This window comes from Gouania willdenowi, chromosome 5 (assembly GCF_900634775.1).
Source record: "Gouania willdenowi chromosome 5, fGouWil2.1, whole genome shotgun sequence".
NCBI classification, from domain to species: Eukaryota; Metazoa; Chordata; class Actinopteri; order Blenniiformes; family Gobiesocidae; genus Gouania; species Gouania willdenowi.
The window spans coordinates 39,389,086-39,400,744 of record NC_041048.1 but is presented as its reverse complement, the minus strand read 5'-3'; the positions used below and the strand labels follow the sequence as shown (position 1 = coordinate 39,400,744).

The 11,659-nt window shown below is 41.7% G+C and overlaps 1 protein-coding gene across 5 annotated transcripts in view; it reads left to right on the top strand.

Moving 5' to 3' along the window:
• hcfc1a (host cell factor C1a) overlaps positions 1–11,659 on the top strand; it is a 29,759-nt gene that overhangs the window by 8,558 nt on the left and 9,542 nt on the right. For 3 of the 5 annotated variants that reach the window (XM_028446198.1, XM_028446193.1, XM_028446194.1), the window contains exons 10-18: positions 2,124–2,272; positions 2,359–2,547; positions 2,630–2,854; positions 6,287–6,394; positions 6,492–6,708; positions 7,352–7,488; positions 9,384–9,531; positions 9,613–9,833; positions 10,869–11,607. In XM_028446198.1, coding sequence (XP_028301999.1) covers positions 2,124–2,272; positions 2,359–2,547; positions 2,630–2,854; positions 6,287–6,394; positions 6,492–6,708; positions 7,352–7,488; positions 9,384–9,531; positions 9,613–9,833; positions 10,869–11,607 — 2,133 coding nt within the window. The remainder of the gene's footprint in view (positions 1–2,123; positions 2,273–2,358; positions 2,548–2,629; positions 2,855–6,286; positions 6,395–6,491; positions 6,709–7,351; positions 7,489–9,383; positions 9,532–9,612; positions 9,834–10,868; positions 11,608–11,659) is intronic. The other 2 variants (XM_028446197.1, XM_028446196.1) reach the window with 2 other exon arrangements.

The window sequence follows — 11,659 nt, the reverse complement described above, 5'->3', positions numbered from 1 at the left end:
TAAAACTATTTATTTAGCATTTAACATTTCTTAGTGCAGGGGTGCCTATTGTGTGTGTCTGCAGATCCCTCTCTCTCGCCCGTCACCGGCTCCGCAGAAAAACACATTCAAGCTCGACACATCTCTGGAAATTTCTTAGTGAGATATACTGTAATTTTCGGGCTATAAAGCACACTGTTTTATTTGCCGCATTCCAATAATTTGACAATTTTCTAAGAAAAATCTACACAAAGGCCGCAGCCTAACAAAGGCCGCATTCTATTGGCTGAAGAGGGTGCCCTTCAGACAACTCGGCCAATCAGAACAGGCAGGTAGGCGGACTGCTCTACTCAACTTAGGTTGCACGGAAATGTTCGTGTTTCAATGAATACGTTTCTTTTAAAACATGAAGTCACCTCCTCACCTGATTTCAAAATAAAATGAAAATAGACATTTTGAAATCACCAAACAAGTCCAAAATAATGCATGCACACACTCAATCTATGTTCAAGCAGTCAAAAAACTTTCAGGTTGAACAGACACCAAGCTGGGGAGAAATTCGCTTCACAAACGCACACACACACGCAGAACTTTCTTGATTCATGAGAGAGATAATTAATTACAATCATCTCTCTATTAAAGCAAGGAATGTCTGTCAGTGTGTCTGTGCCTCAAATATCTCTGGTGTTCAGGGACAGACAGCTCATTCTTGCTACATAGCTGCAGCTTGGTTCAAAGCGTGACGTGGGAGTTGTTTCTACTGAAATAGTCCATTTAATGAATAATTCCATGAAATTGTCTACTGCAAGCAAAGCAGAGCCACTGTGCATCATGAGCCAATAACAATTATCAAAAGATGATTCATATGAAGTTTTCCCGCCACTACCTGTCAGTTGTCTTTAACCCTCTGGGGCCGACGGACGCACCAGCGCATCCTGATCACATGGTCAATTTAAAGAGCCAATAGCGGAAAAGTGCAGCGTCCTTGGATTTCCGTTTCAATCCATGTCGAAAGTGCGGATGTCAAACTACGAAGAGGAAGGCCATTGTCCAATCATAATGTCCACATATAGCGGGAATTTTGTTTTCAAGCGACAGGTAAACAGCCAGACAGAGAAAGAGAGGGTGAGTTGAGAGATTGAGTTTATAGTGATTATTACTGTGATTTGACTGTTTAGTTGGTGTGTAGTGCGATTGGGGTGTAGTGTCTAGTATATTTGTTTTATATCAACACAATGGGGCACAAATTATTTGTGTTTCCCTGTATTTGTGATTCATACTTTTTTGTAAATAGTTGTACAAAATTGCCTGAGACACTGCTTGCTTTTCACAGGAAATGGCTATATATAACTGTTGTTTTATTCATCTGTATATAAGTTTTTGAAATGCAGTATATAGTTTAGATTTGCTATACAATCAATAAAATTGATTTGTTAAAAATGTTTGACTTTTATAGTAAAAAAAAAAAAAACTTATTCGAATTTGAGTTTTTATAGTGGTTTTATATCTACTGTGTTAATACAGTATGCCATTTTAAAGAAAATACTTCAGTCACATTTGGCAGGTTTTCTTGGAAAAAAATTATAGCAAACATGCAAGGTTTATGGAATTTCTTATGATATATAAAGGTGAAATCAAACAGTGAAAAAACAGCAAAAATGCCATAGGTCCCAGAGGGTTAAGATCATTTTACCCTTTAAAAAAAAAAAAATTAATCAAGAGGTACACAGATGATAAAAAAAATGCCCCGAAGCCCACACCAAAAATATTTACACCTATATGTTCATTGATTAGGAAGCCTATGAAGGAAACCAAGAAATAAAAAACTAATTGGATGATGAATAATGTATTTTTAGTGTATTTTACAACTGATTTGACATGGGTCAAAACGGACCCATTATCATAAGAGATGCTAACACAAAAGTAAGGTTATGTTTTATGGGGTTATTTATTAAAGGATCAGTAATTGTAATTGACTTTCAGGGAAGAAATAATAATTTTTAATTGTAGCTGAAAAAATGCTGGTCACCGTAGTTATAATTGAGTTGTAATTGAACATGGATATTTGAAGATGTAATTTTAATTGACCCCAACTGCAGCCGACACTCACCAGGTGTAACATCTCTGTCCCTGTGTTTTTCCAGCAGTTTTAAAAGTTGCAGCTCAACAGTCGGCCACAGGTGCATCAGTGGTCACAGTCCGACCCAGTCAACCTGGAAAGTCTCCCGTCACCGTGACGTCCCTCCCCCCCGGGGTTCGAATGGTCGTGCCGGCCCAGACTACCCAAGGATCGGTACAAGCTCATTCATACAGCATTTATTTATTCATGCCTGTATATATCACATTAGTGGCTTATTTTGATACGTTTTCTCATTTTAGCCGATTGGAAGCAGCCCACAGATGAGTGGCATGGCAGCTTTAGCCGCAGCAGCTGCAGCAACACAAAAGATTCCACCTCCATCATCGTCTGCAGGCACCGTTCTTAATGTTCCCGCTGGTGCCACCATTCTTAAAACTGTGGCCGTGTCTCCTGGGTCAACCACAGTGAAAGTAGCGTCGCCTGTCATGGTACGCATCAGGAAGTCTGTGCTCATATCTAAAATTTGGAACAGCTACGGTCACGCATTAGTTCCTGTGTTTGTGTTTGCAGGTCAGTAACCCTGCCACCCGCATGCTGAAGACGGCTGCAGCTCAGGTTGGCACGGCAACAGTGTCTTCTCCAGCTACCACCACCAGACCAATCATCACTGTGCACAAGTCTGGTGCCGTCACAGTGGCTCAGCAGGCCCAGGTGGTGACCACAGTGGTAGGAGGGGTCACTAAGACCATAACCCTGGTCAAAAGTCCTCTTACCATGGGCAGCAGTGGCACACTGGTAAGTAAATAAATGTTCTTACATCATATGCTGTGTCGTCGAAACAAATGCATTTTTAGATGGCATCAGAGCTATAGTTGCACGATACCCCGTGGTGCCAAATTTGAACGGTTCCCACTATACTAGAAATTCTACACGACGGTACTACCGCGGATTATGATACTACCGGTACCAGTTTCGGCTACATAGTGGCTGCCTCTACTCTCCTCCCGGCTTCTCACTGCACAGTTTAAGCTCACTGCACGCTACTTACTTGACAACATGCAAACATGGCAACCGAACTCCACAGCTGCTGAATGATTGGCTGTTTGCCTGTTACTGGTGACGTACGGAGATATGATAGGCTGTTTCCGCACGTTGGGTCCGCCCGTCTGTTAGCTTAGTGGCTGTTAGTGTGTTTCTGCCAGCAAGAACCAACTCTATGAAGACAGCGCCGCTTCGACAGAAATTAGCTTCAAAACAAACTACAAGCTAAAGTTCTGTCTCCCCTGGATGCGTGCACGGCTTACAGTCACAAACACGAGACAACACATGGTAGAAGCAGCGAGTTTGCCGTGGCGTCGTCGTCAGTGGCATCACTAATTATGCTCAAAAAACCAAACTTCAAAACTCCCATTTGGAACTATTTTGGCTTTAAACGAGATCTACTGTGTAGGCGCTGTCACCAGCTATAGGAGCCAAAGGAGGGAACACTATTTTTTTTTTCCGCACGGACTCAGTGATCTTTTTTTTTATTTACAGAGATATTTACAATGTACAAACAATATTTACAAATTATATACATACAAAGGAGGGATCACATCCAATCCCATAAAAAAACAGTGATGTCATCCAGAAAATGCATAAAAATATACTGTAGTTTCCTCAATGAATCAGTTCTTGTTTATTGTAATTTGTCCTCTATGGTTTATTATGTTAAAGAAAAAGCATTATTGTCAAATAGTTTTTTTTTTTTAAAGACAGTATATCTGTTATCCTAAGTTGATTATTTATATTAAGCATAAATTGATGTGCAAAGGAAACTGAATGATTATTTTTTTTAAATTTAAACCATATAAAATCCGAATTCGTTTATTAGTTTTTTTTATTGCTTATATGCTTTTGTTCATGTACTCTTATCATGCTCCAAACAACACTATAAGTAATTAATAAGTATTTCTAACTTGTACAAACACATTGCAGTTCATAAAAATAATAATAATAAAAGTCTTCAGTATCGCGTATTTACCCGGAACCGTGATACTTTGTCTCGTATAGTATCGTGGTTACTTGTTTTGGTATCGTGACAACTCTAGTGTATATTTTCATTATATGAATTTTTACTATGACACCGTACCGATGTATTTGATTATACAACGTTCGGAAGGCTACGCTGCGCCGTGTTTCAGACCGGACCCTTTTCAAGGTTGCACTTCTAAATAGGAATTTTGCAACTGCGAGGCGAGGGGAAGGTAAACAGTAGCGCTCTGGTGTTTGTTATGGTGTAAATAAATAAAGACAATAAAAGCTCTGAAGCTGTAGAACTTGATGACAGAGAAGAACTTGTGCCAAAAAGAGAAGCCCTGTCTGATGTCGACCAAACAACCATTTTATGCAAGTGCTGTCGGGCTAAAGTTGTCACCGGAGGCGGCAACACAAGCAATTTGCTCCACCACCTTAGCCGCAAGCATGTCGTGGAATATGAACAATGTATGAAGTGAAAGTCAGCGGTAGTACGGGGAAAGCAAGAGAAAAGTCCAGCCAAATGTCAATTATTGGAGGGACTCGCTACGACAGAAAAAGCAAACAGTGGATTGAGATTACAAATTCTTTCACTATCCATATTTACTTATAATTTTATTATAGAATATGTTAATAATATAATATGTTGTTGTTGAGTCTTTTAAGTCATTTTATTCATTTATTTGGTCATTTCGTGGGCTTTTGGAGTCATTTAGTTTAAACTGTTGTCTAATTTTTAGTGGTTTTGTTGTTTGTGTTTTTGGTGTAATTTATATGTACTTATTTTGTATTTTTTAGTCATCTTTTGGTTTTTTTTGAGTAAATATGTGTTTTTGCTGTTTAGTGTTTTTGGAGTCATTTTGGGTAATTTTGTTGTCTTGTGGGGTTTTGGAGTCATTTTGTGTTTTTTACTGAATTTGTGTATATTTAATATATATTTCTGTTATTTTGTGTGCATTTTTAAAATTATTTTCGAACTTTGTATATTCAGTCATTCTGTGTATATTTGTCATGTTTGTGTATTTTTGGTGTTACTTTGTATAATTTTCAGTTATGTTTTTGTATTTTTGTTTATTGTAATACTATTATTAAATAATACAATTATTTTTATATTCTTATTCTTATTTACTTGTTCTACAATATTCACTCATGACAGTAAAATAAACCATCCTAAGTCAATCTACTGCAGTAATTCCTCTCTCAAGCTATAGTATTAGAAAAAAAAAATACAGTGAAACCGTTAGAATTTTTAAAAATACAGTGATATTCATTTTTGCTACTGCCCAGCTCTAATCCATGTTATCAAATGACTACATTTGAGCACAAATCGTTGCATATTCAACCTGTAAAGTGCATTATAAATAAAAATGTAATATTAAAGTCCTTGACACGCAGGTCACAGTGTTCTAAACAAATTACAAATAAAGAGTAACTAAACCCTAAATTTTCTGCTGAAAAATGACTGCATGTCCTAATGCAGTGTGTTTTAACCTTGGGGTCATGACCCCATGTTGGGTTGTTGGAATTTAAATGGGGTTGTCTGAAATGTCTAGTAATTATAAAAAAATAATAATTCATGTTTATATTTCTAACTGATTAAAAAAAAATATTATCCCCCTTCCACATTTTGCCCCGCCACACAAAATGTGGAAGGGGGATATAGGTTTGAGCTCCGTGCGTCCGAGTTAAAGGGGATAGCTTTCCTCAGAGACTGTTTAAGATAGGATAAACAAATTTGGTGTGTGGCTTCAGGGTATCAATACATTGATGGAGTTCGAAAATGAGAAGCGCACAATTATTTTTTCCAGCGTTATTGCCCTTGTTTTGTTTTTCTTTACTTTGTTCAAGCTATCTTCAAAGGGGACAGCTTTTCCCAGAAACCGTTTAAGATAGTATAACCAAATTTGGTGTGTGGCTTCCGGGTATCAATGCCTTGATGGAGTTCAAAAATGAAAAGTATGCAATTATTTCTTTCGGAGTAATTTCCCTTGTGACGTCTTTTTTTTTTTTTTTCCCTATTAGAGGTATCTTCAAAGGGGACAGCTTTTCTTAGTAAATGTTAAAGATACTTGATTTTATATTCTGATGTGATAATATTTTCTTATGTATACATCTAAGTTAGATTTAGGAAAAGCTAGAACTGGAATTAATTGGTCCCTATACTGTTAGATGTTCTGTGACTCATGAACCTGAGTCATTCTCCTATGTCAGCAGATCTCCAACCTTGGCAAGATGATGTCTGTGGTACAAACCAAGCCAGTGCAAACATCAGCTGTCACAGGCCAGGCTTCATCCAATCCTCTCGCACAGATCCTACAGGTCAGCTATAGGCATGAGTACAGGAACAAAAAACTCCTCAGGCAGATCCACATCTCTTTCTGCTAACGGGTCGCATAACATATGGCTTTCTTCTCAGACAAAGGGTCCCCTTCCTCCTGGAACCATCTTGAAGTTGGTGACATCAGCAGATGGAAAGCCCACAACCATAATCACCACCTCCCAGGCCGGAGGCACCGGAAACAAGCCCACCATTCTCAACATCAGCGGCGTATCTCCTACCACCACCAAGCAGGGCACCACCATCATCAAGACCATCCCCATGTCTGCCATCATGACCCAGCCTGGAGCCACAGGTCTAAGTTCACTTCACAGCAACCAAAGAACCGCATTAAAATCATTAGAGTTAAAGAACTGGCTCATAACAAACACTTCAGACAAAGAAACACATTTTGTCTTTAATAGAACATCTTTGTGGGTGTTTAGGAACTCAATGTTTTTTCTGTGAACAAATGGGTGAAATTTGCAGTAGCTCACTCAATGTTTCATGTTAGCTGTGCTGAATTCTTGCTAATGTTTGTTTAACATGGGGTTGAATGAAGGTCATTCTACTCTGTTACTTTTTAGTGGACTACGTGAAAAGTTGGTCACAGCTATTACACGCTAAGCTACAACTCAATGGTTTTTCTTCTAATACCTAATGTCTTTCATTGCCTTTTTAAAAATTGACATCAAAAAGTTTTCTGGTTTCCATGGTTTCGGCTGATGATATAAAAGTGCTGAAAATCGTCAATCGAACCTGCTTTACAGAAAAACTAGCGGAACTAGAAAGCTAGGATTTTTCCGATTTATTAAGCAATACACACCTGATATTTCAGTGGGTAAAACCGAATGTAAAGAAGTATCAGGCCTAGACATTTTTTTCCCCAAATGTGCCCCTAATGAAAATTTTGCATTAGCATGAAGATTAAATAATAATTTTTCTTCTGTCCTTTTCAGGTGTGACAAGTAGTGCAGGCATGAAAACGCCGATTACAATCCTGACCACGAAGATGATGACTCCTGGAACGCCTGGTAAAATCATCACTGCGGTGCCCAAACTCGCCACGGCGGCCGGTCAACAGGGACTGACTCAGGTTCATAAAACACATTAATCTTCTGTGCTGCACATCAGGGTTGGGGTCAGTGGGTGATTTGGGGTGTGTTCATGTGGATGGTGGCAGAGGGAAAGAAGCTGTTTTTGTGTCTGGAGGTTCTGGTCCTGATGGACCGAAACCTCCTTCCAGAAGGGAGAGATTGAAACAGTTTATGACCGGGGTGGGAGGGGTCGGCCACAATCTTTCCTGCATGCCTCAAAATCCTGGAGGCGTACAGGTCCTGGAGGGAGGGCAGATTGCAGCCGATGACCTTCTCTGCAGAGTGGATGATACGCTGCAGTCTGGCCTTGTCCTTGGCCGTAGCTGCAGCGTACCAGATGGTGATGGAGGAGCAGAGGATGGACTGGATGATGGAGCTGTAGAAGTTCACCATCATCTTTGTTGGCAGACTGAACTTCTTCAGCTGCTGCAGGAAGTACATCCTCTGCTGAGCTTTTTTGATAAGGGAGCTGATGTTCAGCTCCCACTTGAGGTCCTGAGTGATGATGGTCCCCAGGAAGCAGAAGTACTCCACAGAGCTCACTGTAGAGTCTCCCAGGGTGAGGGGGGCTGGGTTCTTCCTGAAGTCTGCTATCATCTCCACTGTCTTTAAAGCGTTGAGCTCCAGGTTGTTCTGGCTGCACCAGGACACCAGCCGGTCTGTCTCCCACCTGTAGTCAGACTCGTCTCCATCAGAGATGAGACCGATGATGGTCGTGTCATCTGCAAACTTGAGGATTTTGACCGACTGGTGAGAGGAGGTGCAGCTGTTGGTGTACAGGGAGAAGAGCAGAGGAGAAAGAACACAGCCCTGAGGAGATCCAGTGCTGATGGTCCGGGGAGCAGAGATGGTTTTTCCCAGCTTCACGTGCTGCTTCCTGTCAGACAGGAAGTCTGTGATCCACTTGCAGGTGGAGTCTGGCACGTTCAGCTGGGAAAGCTTGTCCTGAAGGAGAGCTGGGATTATAGTGTTGAAAGCAGAGCTGAAGTCCACAAACAGGATCCTGGCGTAGGAGCCTGGGGAGTCCAGGTGCTGGAGGATGAAGTGGAGAGCCAGGTTTACAGCATTGTCTACAGACCTGTTGGATCTATAGGCAAACTGCAGGGGGTCCAGGTGGGGGTCAGTGATGTCCTTGATGTGGGAGAGCATGAGGCGTTCAAAGGACTTCATGACCACAGATGTCAGAGCGACGGGTCTGTAGTCATTAAGTCCTGTGATCCTCAGCTTTTTAGGGACAGGAACGATGGTGGAGGCCTTAAAACAGGCTGGTACGGTGCATGTCTCCAGTGAGGTGTTAAAAATGTCTGTGAACACTGGAGACAGCTGATCAGCACAGTGCTTTAAGGTGGAAGGAGAGACAGAGTCCGGTCCACAAGCCTTACGGGGGTTTTGTCTCCTGAAAAGTCTATTTACATCTCTCTTTGATGGAGAAAGGTGTCTCTATGGCTTACACATATGTAGTTAACAATTATTAAAACATTAAAACATTATTAAAACATGTTTCATTTCAAGTTTTCCCACTACCTGTCAGTTCTCTTAAGGATAATTTTACACTGAAAATCAAAGGTCGACATGAAAAACAAATTGGATCAGGGATAATATTTTTTAGTAAATTTTGCAGCTCATTTTATGAGGTCTTTTATTGAATTATTGTGATTAATTCTAATTGAACTTTAGTAATTGAGAATGTACTTGTAACTGACATTCAGGGGAAAACAAATGTAATTTTTATTGTAATTGAAAGAAAATGCCGGTCACCATAATCGTTTTTGAGTTGAGTTACATTGAACATGGATAATTATAATAACATGGATAATAACATAATTGACTCCAAATCTGGTGCACATTCACTGTTTGCCTAAATAAATAATAAACCTGACTCCTCTTCATCCAGGTGGTGTTGAAGGGCGCTCCAGGTCAACCTGGCACAATTCTGCGCACGGTGCCAATGAGTACAGTGGGCGGAGTTCGTTTGGTTACACCAGTGACCGTGTCCGCGGTCAAGCCCACTGTTACCACTCTGGTTGTCAAGGGGACTACTGGTAAGAACTGCTCATAATAATAAATGAAAACCACTATTTTTATTATATTATTTATCAAACTAATAATCTGCTTGATTCAAGGCGTCACCACTCTGGGCACCGTCACTGGAACGGTATCAAGTAGTTTGGCTGGAGGCACCGTGGATAGCTCCAATGCTTCTTTGGTTACTCCCATCACCACACTGGGAACCATTGCTACACTGTCCAGCCAAGTCATCAGCCCGTCTGCTATGACTGTGTCCACCGCTCAGACCAGTCTGACATCTACCTCCACACTGCCTTCGTCCACGATTACAGTGCAGGTGAGGATGCCCTCATTTCCACCACATCACATCCAATTATAGCTCCTAAAATGCATTTTCGCCTCCCTCCATTATACTGTTAGCCTCGTTCTCCAATAATTCAGTGGGACATTGGTTTGTGTGTTCACAACTTTATTGTCCGGCCGTGGACAGAAAAGGAAGTAGCATTATATTAGCTCTAAAATCCATTGTTCTGTCACTGCATCAATTAATTTCACGCCAAATATTGACCTGAGTCGGATTTGTGACAAAATCGTCAAGTCACGATACGATATGAAATACTCACGATATGTTACAAAAAATGGGAATGAAATTCCCAATGAAAAGAGACAAATGTTACAATTATTTCTTGATGAAAATGTAAAAGCAGAAGACAGTGTTTGTGGGAGTGTTTTGCTTCACAAAAAAAGAATTAAAACAAATGTACCAATCTAGCTGTTTTTAAATTATTTTTCATTTCTGTAACAGAAAAGTTTCTAAATCTTTATACTTCAAAGTTTCCATTTATTTGCCCCTCTTTCGGCTGCACCAATGTTTTGGCCTGTGTCTTGATTAATATATGGTTGGTGTTTGGAGCACGTAGCTTTTCATTTCTCAATCATCGTCTCAATGGTGTGGGCTCTAACAGGTGCTGCTCAAAGCTACAGAACAGAGAGTGAACATTTCACTGTTTTCACTCTGTAATTCGTCTCAACCTCTGCTTAGAAGAGGCCTTTGAAATATGGCCGCTGAACGGACACTTTGGCTTGTTTTTCCAGACAAGCGCAAGCTGACCACAATGTTTGCTCACTCGCTGTTTTAGTCGGGTTGTTTTTTCGGTGCATCACTACATACAACCGACTTATGAGTCGACAGAGCATCCGCGTTAAGTAAGAGGGTCACGTCATTGCGCTTTTTTTTAAACTTTTTTACTTAGTTTGTTTTTGTGCACCTTTGAATTTTATCTCGGTGTTTTATTTCACCTTTACTAATGTTGATACAGTTTCTGAAATTCTTCCTGTTATTGCTTCAAAAATCTGACTTTTGTGTGTTCAGAACCAGCCGACCCAGGTGACTCTCATCACGACTCCCAGTGGTGTAGAGGCCCAGCCTGTGCAGGATCTCCCCGTGTCCATACTGGCTTCTCCAACCTCTGAGCAGCCCAGTTCCTCTGAAGCAGGTGCAGCTGCAGATGGTTCTGCAACAGTTACTCTGGTTTGCTCGAATCCACCGTGTGAAACCCATGAGACGGTAACCACCAACACAGCCACCACCTCCTCTGCTCCAATGGGAGCCGGACAGGTTTGCTCAAACCCGCCCTGTGAGACCCACGAGACGGGAACCACCAACACGGCCACGACGGCGTCCTCAAGCATGCCTGCGCTGCGCGTGTGCTCCAACCCACCGTGCGAGACCCACGAAACAGGGACTACCAACACGGCCACCACAGCTTCGTCCAGCATGGGCGGAGCCCCACAGGTGTGCTCCAACCCTCCTCGTGAAACCCAGGTAACAGGCACCACCACCAACACAGCCACCCAGGCCTCCTCAGACGTAAGCGCCACCCAGACTGCAGCCGTGCAGAGGGTGTGCTCCAATCCTTTTTGCGAGACCCACGAGACGGGAACCACCAACACTCCGTCCACCGCCTCCTCCAGCATGGGCGACCAGACCAGCACGGCAAGCGGCACAGTCCAACGGGTCTGCTCCAACCCCCCTTGTGAAACCCACGAGACCGGAACCACCAACACAGCCACCACTGCCACGTGCAGTATGGAGACGGGCGAAGACACAGGCATGCTAACAAAGTACACACAAAGCATTGCAATACACACTTCCTCAGAGTC